The 16,598-nt window shown below is 39.3% G+C and overlaps 1 protein-coding gene across 1 annotated transcript in view; it reads left to right on the forward strand.

Moving 5' to 3' along the window:
• Window positions 1-16,363, forward strand: part of RAD50 (RAD50 double strand break repair protein) — a 108,272-nt gene extending 91,909 nt beyond the window's left edge. Inside the window, exons 22-25 of the mRNA XM_060093338.1 lie at window positions 9,580-9,665; window positions 10,209-10,351; window positions 12,662-12,795; window positions 14,267-16,363. Of these exons, the coding sequence (XP_059949321.1) occupies window positions 9,580-9,665; window positions 10,209-10,351; window positions 12,662-12,795; window positions 14,267-14,453 (550 nt within the window). The 3' untranslated portion in view covers window positions 14,454-16,363. The remainder of the gene's footprint in view (window positions 1-9,579; window positions 9,666-10,208; window positions 10,352-12,661; window positions 12,796-14,266) is intronic.
• Window positions 16,364-16,598: the final 235 nt, after the last annotated feature.

Raw genomic sequence — 16,598 nt, forward strand, 5'->3', positions numbered from 1 at the left:
AGCCTTAAATTTGCCTTCTCACCTAGAAGAAAGTAAGGTCCAAAATTTCCCATATTGTTTCACCTCTTAGAAGAAGCACGTAGTCATTGTAATTGTTGCCTTCATCTGTCTATTTAAGGTAACACAGGAAATTAGCAGTGCATTTTCAAGAAAAGCTGATTACCATCTGTTATTAGTAATCATCTAAAACAATCACTGAATGTAAGCATTGCCAATGGTCAGAGACACACTAGATAAGAAGGGGGAAAACATCCATTATTTAGAATTTATTATCCCTTATCCACTCCCTTAAAAGAAGACATCAATTAAAATGAAGTGATTTTTGAATATATGAAAGTACACTGTTCTACCCTATCCCCAAAGTGTTCCACTGTCATTTTCCCCCAAATGTGGAATGTTGCACATTAAGTCATATTTCTTCTGAGACTCAGTGGAAACATGTAAGTTTTGCATCCAAGGCAGCCAACTCTCTTTGAGTCTTTTCAGAGCCTGGCTTCTTACACTCAAGGAGAGCTTGGGGGTGAGGGCTTTAACCAGGACTCATCTCATGGCCACCATTCTCATTCTTGTCTTGGATATGGTACAGTTTCACATCAGCAGCCCCTGTAGCATCAAATAAGTAGATTACAAAACCAAATGATAGCTGGTGGCATTTCACACTCGCAGGTTTTCTTAACCAAATATTTATCAAGCACTGTGTTAATAGTGGGTGGCCCATTGCCTGAATTTTAAAAGCTGATATTTGAGAGTTTGGCTAAAGGAAGTACAGCAATTCAACAGTTTTAAGTGTTTCAGGAAATTCGTTTAATAGTCTTAAAGGTTTTATCCAGAAAAAGAGGACATTTTTCTTTTAAATGTGCAACTTAAGTTTGGCAAGTTAGGGATTTTAAATTGTGCTTAGTAATAAAAACCACTATTAGTTTGGAACGTGATACTCAGTAGAATGTGATACTCATCATATCACTTCCTTTATATTAGAGGGCTTCCACTGACCTAAATGTAGGAAGACAGGAAATTCTCAGGGTGGTAACTACAGTAGAGAAGAGTATTCAATCAAAATTGATCTTAGCCAATTTTTTGGCAACCTGTATATCTCATAGTTTGGTACAATTTTATATACAAAGATGAGGATAATACTGTTGGCAAATGTCTTTTGTAAGTATAATCTTTTCTACTGCTTTTGTCCAGCTTAGGTAATCTTCATGAATTTGTTTTTATCCTACTTCTGAACGAATTTTTTTATTAGGAAGGCACACATGTATTTGGCCCTTTTAATTATTATTTTATTTACTGAAATAGCTTGAGACATGAGGAAATCCAGTTCAAATTTTGCAAAATGGTAACTAACCTTCCTCAGTAGTTTGAGTCCTGGAGATGGCTAAAATACGAAAGATGTAAGAGCTGGAAGGGTCTTTTCCTGGCAGGTGAGATTTTGGTCTACCTAATGACTAATGACCTAATGACATTTGGTCTAATGACTCTATTTCAGGCATTCAATTCTCTGCTAATGACTAAGTCCTGAGATGATTTTAAAAGTGGCCTCAGAGCAGGGCAGCAGCAAAAACCCTGAACTACTGTCCTGGGGATGCCTAATGTGCTTCATTTGTGACATCAAGCTAGAACCCATGTGTACTTAGAAAGTAGATTACTCCGAGGCTTGCAGAAGCTTTTCATTACAGGTCCAAGTGTGGAGGCAGTTAGCTTAGAACACAAAGGAAAATCATCTAGAAATTGCTGGGGCAGAAGCCATAGTGCAAAGAGGTGCTGAAGGACAGTATAGTTAGCTTGGCATTCAAAGGAGGTGTCTGTGTGAAGAAGGAAGGAGGGGCATGGATGAAAACAGCTCTACATACTATACTAGCGCATACCCCTTTCTCTCTTTTTTAAATAGACTATTTTTTGGAGCAGTGTTAGATTCACAGCAAAATTGAGCAGAAAGTACAGAGATTTCCCATATATCTCTGCCTCCCCCCACCCCAACCATAGCCTACCCCACTATCAACATCCCTTACCAGAGTGGTACATTTGAAGAACCTACATTCACACATCATACTCACCAAAATCTGTAGTTCACATTAGAGTTCACTCATGGTGTTGTACATTCTGTGGGTTTAGACAAATATTTAATGACGTGACTACCATTATAGTATCATATAGAATAGTTTCACTGGTATTTGTCTTTCTGTCTTTTGGCCTCATTGTGCCTCCCTTAAAACAGTAAATATATTAGGCCTTTGTCATTTGTGAGGATCACATCCTAAGACTTTCATGGGTCACCAAAATTATAAATACCACTAAAACCATCATTTGTCCTCATAAAATGCAACCGATTGTTACTGAAATTTTCAAGGAAATCTTTCAGATTCTTAAGAATATTTAAATATAAGATTGATTTATAACTCACTATTTTCTTAGATCTTAGACCTTTTCATTTTATTTTGGGAATCAGTTTTCACAAAACATACACTTAATATGCGTTAGTACTATATGCATTTAACTGAATGACATGCACACTCCAGACACATGGTGGTGCTGATGCAACCAGCCAGATGACCACTTACCCACAATAGTTTCCAGCCCATGAAATTTATATCTTTGCCTCAGCAGAATGATAGTTTACTAGAGGTCATGGACCTTCAAGGTCATTCTTAAATGTTAGTTACTTGTAAAGTCCAAGTGCTAAAAAGTGTGTTAGGTTAATCTTTGGGTCTGTATAGTTCAGTCAGCAGTCAGCTCCCACAGGGTTCCTGCACAGTTCTGTTTCAGAGCTGCTTTTCTTCCACAGCCCATGCCTAAGTCAAGCCCTCCTTAACTCTTACCTGTATTACTGTGGTAACTTCCCCCATCTCATTATCCCTCCCACCCCTGTTAAACTTCTACCAGGTTAATTTTTTTAAAGGTGGTGGTAGCTATTCTCTTCTAATTTTAGGAAAGACTTCCACACCTGGCCTTTCCCATTTCATCTCTCACTACTCACTATATTCTAACCAAACTGAATAATTTTGTTTCTTTAAGACACCTTGCATTTTACTATGCTGTTTCTCGTTCTTTGAATGTTACCTTGATAGAGCCCTTCCCAAACATGTAACTTTTTCCTTCCTTTGTACGCCATAATATTTTGTGCCACTTAACCCATTCAGCCTTGTATTACAGATATTTTTGCTTCCTCCACTCCATTATTCTTCAAATCACAGAACATGGTTCAAGCTGGGACTTCAGTTCATTTCCTTGACAATGTCTAACATTTATCAGCACTTAAGTAGTATTACATTGGTGACATATTTTCATTTCCTTCACAGTGCTTTTGCATGAATGTACACACAAATCTTTTTTGTTTTGTGTGAATAGTATCACACTGTAGGTGTTTTTTGTTGTTTTTTTTTCCACTTTACCATGTGATGAAAATCATGTTCATATATGTAAATAACTCATTATCTTTAATGGCTGCATAATATTCTATAAAATGGATATTACCTACTTTATTTAACCACTGATAGACATATTAGGAAGCCTTTAAATGCTTGCTACTACAGATAATGCTACAATGTATGTCTTTGCACACTTGTGCAGATATATCAGAAAGATAGCTTCCTAGAAATAGAATTACTGGGTCAGAGGGTGTGTATATTTTTTACTTGTTAGTGCCACATTGCCTTCCAAAAGCACAAAGTTTATGTTTCTACCAGTAATGTATGAAAGTACCCATTTCTTTGTCTGCTTTTCATACTATCAACCTTTTTAATTTTTCACAGTCTGTTACACCAAAAATGCTCTCACTTTAATTTACATTTCCCTGTTTAATAGTGAGCTTAAATTTAAATGTCTTTTCATATGTTGGCTGTTTGTATTTCTTCTCCAGGAATTGCCTATTCACATCTCTTTGCCAATTTTTCTATTAGGTTGTCTTTTCCTAAGTGATTTGTATCATTTTTAAAAATAGATTCTAGATATTAATCCTTTTCACATACATATCAAGGAGTTATTCCCAGTTTGTCATTTGTCCATTAACTTTCTTTTTTTTTTTTTTTTTTTTTGCGGTATGCGGGCCTCTCACTGTTGTGGCCTCCCCCGTTGCGGAGCACAGGCTCCGGACGCGCAGGCTCAGCGGCCATGGCTCACGGGCCCAGCCACTCCGCGGCATATGGGATCCTCCCAGACCGGGGCACGAACCCGTATCCCCTGCATCGGCAGGCGGACTCTCAACCACTTGCGCCACCAGGGAGGCCCCCATTAACTTTCTTTATGATGTTATTTGTGACTTAATTTTTAGGTAGACAGATCTTTAGTCTTTTTATTTATGACTTCTCAATTACAAGGGCCTTCCCAATCCTACGGTTACAAAAATGTTTTCTTTTAATAGTCTCATTTATTTTTAATCTTTTAATTTATATGAATTTTATTTGAAATTTGATAAAGGATAGTGATATAATTTTAATTTTTTCCTCTTTCCAACACTATTAAAACCTGTCCCATTGATTTGAAATGTCAGTTATAAACACTAAAGTTCTGTGTGTATTTATTTAGTTTTTATTCCTGTCCCAGTACTACGATTTTATTCATTTGCATTATCTCTCAAATATGAACTTTAGAGTCACCTTGTGGGTTTCATTTAAAAATATTATTTAATCTTGTTGGGAGTTTTGTTTGGATTGCATTTAATTTATGGATTACTTGGGGGAAAATGGACACCTTTGCAATATTGAATCTCCCATTTTGGACCGCTATAGTATGTCTCTCATATTTATTCAGGGTGTTTTTTTTTTTTTTTTTTTTTTTTTTTTTTTTTTTTTTGTGGTACATTGGCCTCTGACTATTGTGGCCTCTCCCGTTGCGGAGCACAGGCTCCGGACGCGTAGGCTCAGCAGCCATGGCTCACGGGCCTGGCTGCTCTGCGGCATGTGGGATCTTCCCGGACCAGGGCACGAACCCGTGTCCCCTGCATCGGCAGGCGGACTCTCAACCACTGCGCCACCAGGGAAGCCCTCAGGGTGTTTTTTGTTTGTTTGTTGTCCTATTGTAAAGTTTTATAGCTTTTCATCTAGATCCTGTACCTTTTTGTTAGATTTATTCCTTGGTATTTCATAGTTTTTATTGCCACCATGAATAGGTTCCTATTTTCTATTATGTTTCCTATTGGATTTTGCTACTAGGTAATGTATGTTTATTTTATTTCTGACCACCTTATTAGTCTTAATAGTTTTTCAGTTGATTTCTTAGGTTTTCTGAGTGTACAGTTATATCATCTGCAGAAACAATGACAAGTTGCTGTTTTTGTTCCCCTCATTTAGTCTTCATTTCTTTTTATTGTCTTGCTCAATTGTTAGGCATCTCCAGGACATTATTTTAGAGTAGCAATAATAAGAGGTATCTTTTTTTTTTTTTTTGCGGTACGTGGGCCTCTCACTGTTGTGGCCTCTCCCCGTTGCGGAGCACAGGCTCCGGACGCGCAGGCTCAGCGGCCATGGCTCACGGGCCCAGCCGCTCCGCGGCATGTGGGATCCTCCCGGACCGGGGCATGAACCCGTGTCCCCTGCATCGGCAGGCGGACTGTCAACCACTGCGCCACCAGGGAAGCCCTAAGAGGTATCTTTTGTTCTTAGCTTTAGGAGGAACACTTTTGTATATTTTAACATTAAATTTTGATGCTTGATGTGGCTATCTAATAGTCATTTTGTCTAATTAAGAAAATTTTCTGTTTTTCTCTTATTGAGGAGTTTTATCAAAACTCAGTATTATAACATACTTTTTGACACCTATTGAGATAATTTTTTTCTTTTAATCTCTTAATGCAGTAAATTATTATTTTTTCCTGTTGTACTGTTCTTGGTTTCTTGGGATAAACACTATTTGGTCATGATACATTGTTTTTAACACCTTCAGTCCTAAATTTGATTTTATTTAGAATGTTTTTATCTATATTCATAAGCAAAATAGGCCTATACTTTTTTTCTCTCTCTTTTTACTTATGTTTCTCCTTGCTGTGTAATACTTTATATACTTGGGAGCTAGCTGCACCTTGAAGAATTGATAACATATCACTTATAAAACCGTCTGAGCCTGATGACTTTAAAGACGGCATTTTGACTGCCTTTTTAATTTTAATTATATTCAAGGGCTGTTAATATCCTATTTTTCTCTGATCTTGAGCACATTACTAACTTGATTAAATCTCAATAAACATACATCACAGTATAAGTTTAAGGTATACAGAGTGATGGTTTGATATACACATATTATGAAATGATTACTATAGTAGGTTTAGTTAAAATCCATCATCTCCTATAGAAAAAATAAAAAGAAAGGAAAAACAATTTTTTTCCTTGTGATGAGAACTCTTAGGATCTACTTTCTTCACAACTTTCTTACATGTCATACAGCAGTGTTAAGTACAGTCATCATGTAGTACATTACATTCCTAGTACATATTTATCTTATAAGTGGAAGTTTGTACCTTTTGACCACCTTCATCCAATTTCCCCATCTCCCCATGCCCCCACCTCTGGTAATCACAGATCAGTCTCTTTTTCTATGAGTTTGGTGTTTTGTTTTATTTTTTTTAATTTATTTTAATTTTGGCTACGTTGGGTCTTCATTGCTGCATGCGGGCTTTCTCTAGTTGCGGTGAGCGGGGGCTACTCTTCATTGCGGTGGCTTCTCGTTGCGCAGCACGGGCTTCAGTAGTTGTGGCATGCAGGTTCAGTAGTTGTGGCACGTGGGCTCTATAGCACAGGCTCAGTAGTTGTGGTGCACAGGAGTTGCTCTGTGGCATGTAGGATCTTCCTGGATCAGGGATTGAACCCATGTCCCCTGCACTGGCAGGCGGATTCTTAACAACTGCGCCACCAGGGAAGCCCTGTGGTTTATTTCAGAGAGTGTTCTGCCTGTGTTTTTCCTCTAGAAGTTTTATAGTATCTGGTCTTGCATTTAGGCCTTTGATCCATTTTGAGCTTATTTTTGTATATGGTGTTAGAGAATGTTCTAATTTCATTCTTTTACATGTAGCTGTCCAGTTTTCCCAGCACCACTTATTGAAGAGACTGTCTTTTCTCCATTGTATGTTCTTGCCTCCTTTGTCATAGATTGTCCATAGGTGTGTGGGAGTACCGTACTGTTTTAATTACTATAGCTTTATGGTATAGCTTGGAATCAGGAAGTGTGATACCTCCTGCTTTGTTGTTCTTTCTCAGTGTTTGTTTGGCTATTTGGGGCCTTTCATGGTTCCATATGAGTTTTAGGAGTGTTTTTTTTCTATTTCTGTAAAAAATGCCTTGGAATCTTGATATGGATTGCATTGTATCTATCGATGGCTTTGGGTAGTATTGACATTTTAACAATATTAATTCTTATAATCCATGAACATGAGATACCTTTCCTTTTTTAAATTTAAAAATTTTTTTTTATTTTTTGGCCCTGCTGTGTGTCTTGTGGGATCTTAGTTCCCTGACCAGGGATCGAACCCATGCCCTCAGCAGTGAAAGCACAGAGTCCTAACCACTGGAGTGCCAGGGAATTCCCGCCTTTCTGTTTATTTCTGCCTTCATTTTCTTTAATCAGGGTCTTGTAGTTTTCATAGTAGAGATCTTTCACCTCCTTAGTTAAATTTATTCCTAAGTACTTTATTGTTTTTGATGCTATTGTAAACAGGATTGATTTATTTCTTTTTTAGAAAATGCATTGTTAGAGAATCTCAGTTTTCTTAATGGTAAAATGGAGATAACCAAATCTAACTCTCAGTATTGTAGTAAGGATTAAATGAGATAAAATATGATTATTTAGCATAATTGTACCTTACATAAGGTAAATGCTCATCACTAGTAGCCACTTATCATTGTTATTCCTTCAAGTAGATTAATGCAGTTACTGTAATCATTGCACAGTGGGGTTGTAAGCTCCATATTAGCAGAGAGATAAGATACAAAGACAAGTGAATGGTCCAGCCAACAGTAGTGGGCATCCACTCTGTCTGCCATGATTGTTGGTGAGTCTGGATCCCTCTAAGGTGAGTCTGGATCCCTCTAAGGACTAGAGCTTTTTCCTGCATTGTTGTCTCTCAGCAGACCTACCCATGGGCGAGGATGTACCACCTCTGTTGTACCAGGGAGCTGTGGTATAGGCTATGTGTGTGCACCTGGGACATCTGTGCCCCACCTGGAGCTTGTTCTCCACATTGAGAGTGCTTATTTATGTTGATTATGGAAGATTTTTAACTTGAATGGAAAGATGACATTTTTGAAAAGTCATTTGAAAAATCAAGATCGTAATGTATAAAGCTAAGCATTACATGATTGGTCTCAAGAACATTCTCTGAGGTTTGTTTTTTTTAAACAAATACTTAGAAGTTGTGTCTGTCTTTTTGACAGAAGTATAAAATCTGAGACTGAGATAGATGCATAAAATAGAAAATGGAGACTTGTTGCATTCTCATCAACAAGCAGAATATGGTTTTTTCTGGTTTTTATTACTTCACAATGCTTCATCTGATATTTAAAATGTATTTATGTTGAGTCATTTCTTTCTCTTTGCTGGTAAACCGGAAGGTCATGAAATGATTCTGCAGAGGCAGTAGCATTACATTCAGTTTCTTTTTTTGTATATATCAGTTAAGAGGCTTGTAAATGGAAGTATGTCCACCTCACATCCTTTGTATGGTAATGGCAGTGATGTGTGCCTTTTTGTGACTGGTGCAACATTTATTAATTCATAAACCCAATTCCAAATAACCTAAGGGCTTTTTGACGAAAGGTGACTCTAGTAAGAACAGTGTTAGATTTTGACAGGCTACTTTTGTTTTTACAGACATTTCTTTTCTTCTTTTTAGTGTTTCGAAACTACTAGTATTTTAAGAGTGTTGTGGGGGCAGAGGGGTGCCATGGTCAAAGAAAGTTAATGCACATATTTGGAGTTAGGGTTTCTGAATCTTCAACTAGGAAGGGAAAATAAAAGTTTTGAGGCTCAGCTCAGCTTAAGCCTCTTTATCACCCTCTCTGAACCAACACTTCTGGTTGGTAAAAAGCTTACAGATCTGAGAAATAAAAGCAGCTTAAGAGGTTGACTTTGGTCAACCTTAATAATAATAGAAGAGAAAAAGGGCAGCAATTCCAGAGATTCACCTATTTTCCCATAGACTAAGGGACCCTGTACACCTCCTGTCCCCTCTTTAACTCACTGTCATCTGTTCAGCAGGGCTTCCTATAACCAGTTGGCATCAGTAGAAACAGTCCTTCCATTAAGCCTAAGAAATGTCTCCTAAAAAATTGTTTCAGAAGTTTTCACAGTATTTGAGCATTTAAGGGAGTGCTTGTCATATCATAGAGAGTGAAAATGGAGAAGGATAAGGACTCCAGAGTGCTAGAATTGTATATGCCTGAGAGTTTGCCATACTAGCCAATAGCAAGGTTTTGGTTCTGTTTATTTTTTCTAGCTCTTACTATATTCTACTTTTATCATTGAGAATATTGGGGGTTTTATCTCATGATATTACTTATTATATACATTATTAATACATTGCATATTTTTAAATATATACTGTTAAATTTATTGTTATAATGTTATCTTTAAAGTATCAATGGCTTTTTCCAGAGCAATAATGAAATTTCACAGTATGAAAATGGAAGAAATCAACAAAATTATTCGTGACCTTTGGCGAAGTACCTATCGTGGACAAGGTAATTAACATGGTGTATCATGAATGCTCTTTCTAAAGCCCTATATCCAGCTCTTGCCTCATAAGACTGCTCATCATGCCAGTATTACCTCTGGGCCTCTCTCTGAACATCTCTTTCCGATTTTCTAAGAATTCTTATCTTAGAATTCTTAGCAAGAAAAAAAATGCAAAGTTTTCTATTCCAAAGCCTGACAGGACTTACAGGTTTGGCCATGGTGCACATTATATTTAGTTGATGACGTAATAGGTTCTGTCGAAGTGCAGATAGGGATAAGCCAAAAATGTGATAAGAAGAAAACCATTAGGAGGAAACTCTTAATAGGGGAACTAAGAAAAAGGCACCTCTGAGACTGAGGGTTGGGGCATCTGGTTGCTTCTGGCCAGGAATCTTCATCACCAGAGAAAGAGTTTCCAAACCAGCCAGTGTTTTCCTCTGGTAATGTCAGCCTCACAACGTTGCTTGTAACTTACTTTGATAAGGTTTGCAAGTGACAGAAGGCTGCAGAGTGTAGGTTCCCCTAAAATCTTCTTCTTTCTGTGTCAGATATTGAATACATAGAAATTCGATCTGATGCCGATGAAAATGTATCAGCTTCTGATAAAAGGCGGAATTACAACTACCGAGTGGTGATGCTAAAGGGAGACACGCCCTTGGATATGCGAGGACGATGCAGTGCCGGACAAAAGGCAGGTATCTCAAGAGCCTAGGGAACCACCTGTACACAGAGAATTGACAAAGAGGAATCATTGTCAGTGCAGGGGAAGCACCCAAAGTTGCCCTTGAACGGTAGGAAGCTCCTTATAGCAGTCCTTGCTGCCATGTAAAGTGAATCAGGCTCAGTCACTCTCATTACACTCTCTCAATCCTAACCAGCATTTCCTGCAACATTATGTAAAGTAGGCTTTTAGAAGAGGGGCCTGAAACAGTCTCTCAGGATAGCCTAAATGTAAACAAAGAAGTTGAGGACCATTCATTGTTCCACAGCACTCCTTATGAGAATAAGGTTACTGGGTTATCAGTTATAGACACACCACTATTTTATGTGACACCAAGAAAGAAAAAATTCAATTGTAATTGTAAGATGCCTCCTCATTTCAGAGAAGTCAAAGGGTGGGGGAAGGGTATGTTTTAGAATCAGTGACATACAGTATTAGCAAACCAGATCCTAGATTGAGCCAGATGAGGCATTACAGTAAGTAAGAGTCTAATTGAGAATGTAGCCTCATCATAGGACTGAGTCCTCACCACCACTCCCAGCCTAGCCTTTGGGCCTGAGGACCATCTAAAAGAAGGGTCTGCCAGGGTCAAAGGCTTTGATACCCACAGGTGCCTCTGTCCCCACCACCACACACACAGGGACTCAGTGCTGGGCCAGACCATCTAGCTCTACGGGAAGCTCTGGGAGGATAGCCTGGGTTGGATATACAGAGCACAGAGGAATAAAGTTTCAAAGAGTTGGGAAAGTGGGACCTGCATCCTTGGGGTACGAGGCTGGGTTCTTTCACTGTGCACTGGTTTGTAAAAGATGTTCAAAAGGTTTTTGAGCTTCCTCCTTTCAGATTAGAAGCAGAACATTATACTTGATAACATCTCTGGACCCCTGATTTTCTTAACAAAATTTTATAGTTCCAGAAACGGATGCTCACATTATCAGAGTTACTTGCATAAAAGGTTTGCAATTTTTGCTTAAAGACACTCTATGCATGTATGCATTTTGTCATCAACCCGGACAGCTGATACCGATTAATAAGGCATCTGCAGATTATTATCTTAATCATAGTCTGCAAAAATGACAAATTTGTGATCTACAGTCAGTATCCCCTACTTGCATTGATGATTTTTTGTGGTAATTATGAATGAGAAAATAGTTTGAAACATGTCCGTTTGGATTAAACATACTTTCTGAACAAAAGCAGATTTCTTATAGCTACTCCAAATTATAAAAATTAATTAGCAGTAATTGCTTCCCTGGTGTTGGGTGACAGAATAGACAAATGGTTTGGTAGAGGTGGGCCAGGAGCTCCAGTCATACCCCAGTCTGAGTGGGTCATGGTGCAGGTGGCAGCAGGAGAGAAGTGCCCATCCGCAGGGGGCCAGCGTCAGAGCAAAGCTGTAAACTGCTCTGAAATCACTAACTCACTCACTGATGCTCCTTCACTCACAAATCGGGGTGGGTGGTGGAGGGGGGGGCGTTACAGCTCACACAGAAAGTAGTGTATACTTCCTAAACTAGTTCTTTGCTCTTAATTCTTTGTCCCTTGTACCCTCAAATGGCTTCAGCGGTGGCCTAGTTTAGTATTAGGCTTCTATTAACCACAAAAGTGCCTCATAGTTTGGGTTGCTTGGATTCCCTACAGTCAAGCTTAAATAAAACCATACTTCTGTACTCCTGGTACTTTTTCCCCTCCCGTCCTTTCCCTCTCCCCCTCAGAATCATACACATAAACAGTTAAGTGTGGGTTAGAGCAGTGGTGCCTCTTTGGGAGCCATAGATCTCACAGAACAGAGAGATTTAAAGATGTCTCTGAGAGAAAAGGGGTCTGGAAAATGTGTTATGTCTAAGTTTTCTAACAAATCTCATTATCAGGAAAATAGCCAGGTCATGAATTTTTAAGGTGGTTAATCTTATAGCATTGTTAAAATTACTAGTTACAGATAAATGTTAATGCATTTCTGATTCAAGTCTGTAATTTGAAGTTTTGTTGTAGCTGACGTGAGGTGTTGGTGCAGGGTCAGCACTGCTTTTAGCATTGTATTTCATTGCAAATGATAGGATGAGATAATGCAAATGATAGTTCACCTTCTGGAATGGCGTGAGCGTTTGGTCACAGTGCCAGGCTCTCCCAAACAAAAGAGCAGTGATTTACCTAAGGTCAGTGATCCTGTGACACTGCCCCACCTTTCCCTTCTAAAGACATTATGCCAGGTCTGCCTGCTTTTCTAAAGTGAATGAGAAAAATGTGCAGTGCAGCTAAGCTCTGGTGCTTTTGTTCCAGGTATTAGCCTCACTCATCATTCGCCTAGCCCTGGCTGAAACATTCTGCTTAAACTGTGGCATCCTTGCTTTGGATGAGCCAACGACAAATCTTGACCGAGAAAACATTGAATCTCTTGCACATGCTCTGGTTGAGTAAGTATCTCAAATTTGGGGCCAAGTTATGATAGTTTTTAAAGTAAGGTTAAGAGAATTCTATGATGAAAATCCTCTGCAGATGTGTCTTCCTTGAGGAAACTGGTTTTGCCAGACCTTAGGCTTTACCTGGATCGTAATTCTTCAGATGCTTAAAAAAAGAACTACATGGTGAACAGCCACCCCAGACACATCCTGCATCTCCCCAAGAGTGTTCGTAGGGAAACCCATGGTGAGGGTCTCCTGGCTTTGTTTGGTTTTCCTGTAAACCCACCAGAGGGGCCCACATGTCCTGTACAGGAGTTAGCATTCCCTGCTAAAGCCTTTCTAGGTGGTAACGGTAGTGACAGTGGGTTTTAGACTATTTCCCCAGCTTCTCACATGTGTCAGCATCTATGAGGAATGACAGTGCTTACTCAAAAAGTGTATTAGTGGTGAAGTAGAATCCAGAGGGTAAAACTGCATACACTTTTTACCATAGTTCACCTGTGGTGGGTGCACGCTCTAGGGATAGGCAGCCCTTGCTTATGGGCTGTGCTGGCAGAGGAAAGGCACTTTCCGTGAGGTAGAGAAGCTATTTTGGGTACTTCTTGCTCCAGACAGACTCCTTCTAGCAGAGAAAACATTTCCTGTGTGATAGCCGGGATGGAGCCAGAAGGAGACTTGAGCAGCCACAGAGCCACCTTTCTCCAGCCATCTCTCAGTAGTCCCGTGTGACCAACAAGTAAGGGCTGGTGCTTTTGAAACCTAAGTGCATCCAGCTCCAGGCAAGGGATAAATAAGTGGTTAGGTAAAAGAAAAAGTCTTTCAAGTCTCAGATGTGTAACTAATTACCTCAGCACATAGATAACGAGCAAAAATGTTCTCGGTACACCCACTCAGGCCCCCTGTGTGTCATACCAGTGATGCATCCAGTGACTGGTGGTGGCAGAATTCTAAGTAGACCCAGCTCCTAAGAAGGCAGTGGGGCTCACAGTGTTATTCCCCTTGCCTGTAGTCTGTCTTGTCTTTTTTTTTTTTAATGTAATTTTCTTCCAGAGAAAACTAGTATCAGGTCAAGAAAACCCCAGGCAAAGGAATAATCAGACCCCTAAAGTTGAGCAGCACAGATATTAAGGAAAACTCAATTAAACATTTCCACCTGCTTTAAGAATAAACTAGATCATGTATTCTCACCAGTCTCTAAGCCAGACCTGAGTGAAGAGTCATGCATCCCCACTGTCTGGAGAGGAGACGGGACTGCTACCTGGCTGGGCTGAAGGCCTGGATCCACCACCACCACCCTCCCCACCGCCACTTCCTGCAGGGCTATCAGAGGTCCTCCCTGATACTCACACAGCACAGGAAAAACCTGGTCATCACACACAGCATACATTTATGTGTCTGGCAAGGTTCTCAGTGCTTTTTTCAAATAAAAGAAAGGGTTATGTATGTTCTTTAGTAATAAAATGTTATAAATATATTGTTTCAGGATAATAAAAAGTCGCTCACAGCAGCGTAACTTCCAGCTTCTGGTGATCACTCATGATGAAGATTTTGTGGAGCTCTTAGGGCGTTCTGAATATGTGGAGAAATTCTACAGGATTAAGAAGAACATTGATCAGTGCTCAGAGATTGTGAAATGCAATATTAGTTCCCTAGGATCTAATGTTCATTAAAAACATTCAAGATTTATATGCCTTAGAAACATGGGTCCTCAGCCAACTGCTTATTTCTGGTATTGAGTCAATATGAAAATATGTTCTTTCAAATGAGCCTTGTGTCTAGGGTTTTTAATGTCTGAGAGGTTCGAAAATCATTAAAATTGTTTCACATGGAATTTGGACTGATTCCCTGAACTTCATCCCCCTCCAGGCAGCCTCTGACAGGCCTGTGGGGCTCAACAGCAGCACAGTTGGACTCAGCTTCCCTGCTTCCCTTCCTAGCACTGATGAAGGAGTCTATGGGATCTGAAGCTTCTTACTCACCTTTCACTTCTCAAAGCATTAGTGAGAAGCAGTTCCCTGCCTGGATACTTTATGGCTTGGGCATTTAAAAAGTCAGTGTTAAGTGTTACCTGTAAATTTATTTCTTTGGATATGGTTTAAAAAACTGCGTTATCAGTATTAATATCTGAAGATGACAGAAATGACTGAATATTAATATTTGGCTCTGCTCTTAACTTTATAAATCTGGGCAAGTGACCTCTCCCTCTCAGGGCCTCAGTTTCCCCAACTAAAATTTGAAGTAGTCGAATGGGGGCTTCAGGGTTTGAGAAGAACCTTAATTATCCAATTCAATACCCACTGTCTTCCCTCCCCACATATCCCTACTAGGTAGTCATCCAAACCTGGGCTCTTTCTAGAGGGAGGAAGTTCCCCACTGTGCACATCCACGTTTGGAAAGCTCTGCCCAAGAGCAAGGCCTCTCTTCACTTGGGGCCTGACCTGCATTCATGAAGGAGTCTGTAACTTTCCCATGTGTCTGTGCTATTTACCAGTTTGGCCTTACCATGAATCCCCATTGCTCTCCAAGTATGCAACTCCGGTGTGGAAGGGAAGCAGAGCTCGCTCAGTGTCAAGACTGGCTCCCCGCGGGATCCAAGCAGACCTGGAAAAGCAGGCCTCATTTTCATTCCAGATGTTGTTTCTAATAAGAGCCTAATCATACCCTTTCCCTGGAATTGCCAGCTGACAACTTGAAGCCTTTCACAAGCATTCCACACAGAATGCTACCAAGTGATGCACTTTTGAATTAGACTTTCAGAGTCAGTCTGTCAGTCATGTGCCACGATCACCAGGAGCCGAGAACCACTTGGCAACCACTAGAAGCTGAAAAAGGCAAAGAAACAGACTCGTCCCTCAGAGCCTCCAAAAGGAACCAGCCCTGCTGACACCTTGACTTTTATACTGATTTTCAGACTTTTAGCCTTCAGAATTACATGAGAATAATACTTGTTTTAAGCTGCTGAGTTTGTGCTTATTTGTTACAGCAGCAATAGAAAACTAATACACTATCCACTGTATATATAATCAATTTCTGTATATCTAATATGATACTAGTTACTACTATCCTTGAGACAATTGAAAAAAGGTTATTTACCATTTTTTTTATGTTCTGTGGTTCACAGAAAGAATGCTGGTTGAGAAAGTCTGGTCCAGACCCTCACCCAGTCCATGGATGAAACGGCCAAGCAGCAGAGCCACCACTCCAGCCACCTGCTTCTTGTCCACTGACTGACAATATTCAGTCATCCTAATTAGCTTTGAAAAACTAAAATCACCATTATTAGCCAAACTAGCGTGATATCAACAAAGGTACCATGAGAAAAAAACAGCAGACCAATCTCAGAGGACACATCCAGGAATTCATAAATTAAGAACAAATCAAAGCAGAAACTAATAAAAAAAAAAAGAACAAATCAATTCCAGTCATCTATTAAAATAAACATACATAATAACCAAGGTGTCTTTATCCCAAGAATGCAAGAATATTTCAGAAGATAACTGTTTACAAATCACCATAATAAAGCCAAAGGGGAAAAATTCTGATAGACACCTAACACTGACCATTATTTGATAAAATTCAACATCTCCTAGCTTTAGTAAACTCATACTTTTGCAAAGAATAAAAGAATATTTTCTTAGTGTTATTTGTCATGAATTAAAAATTAACAGTCATCTGAATAGCAAAAGATGAAATATTTTCCATTAAATAAAAAAACCAGGTAGCTTCTATCAACATACTTTTGAAAGCTCTAGCCATTGCAACAAGAAATGACAAAAAGGAATACAAGATATAGGCAAATGAAACAAAGTTATTTA

Source organism: Mesoplodon densirostris, chromosome 3 (genome assembly GCF_025265405.1).
Source record: "Mesoplodon densirostris isolate mMesDen1 chromosome 3, mMesDen1 primary haplotype, whole genome shotgun sequence".
NCBI lineage: Eukaryota > Metazoa > Chordata > Mammalia > Artiodactyla > Ziphiidae > Mesoplodon > Mesoplodon densirostris.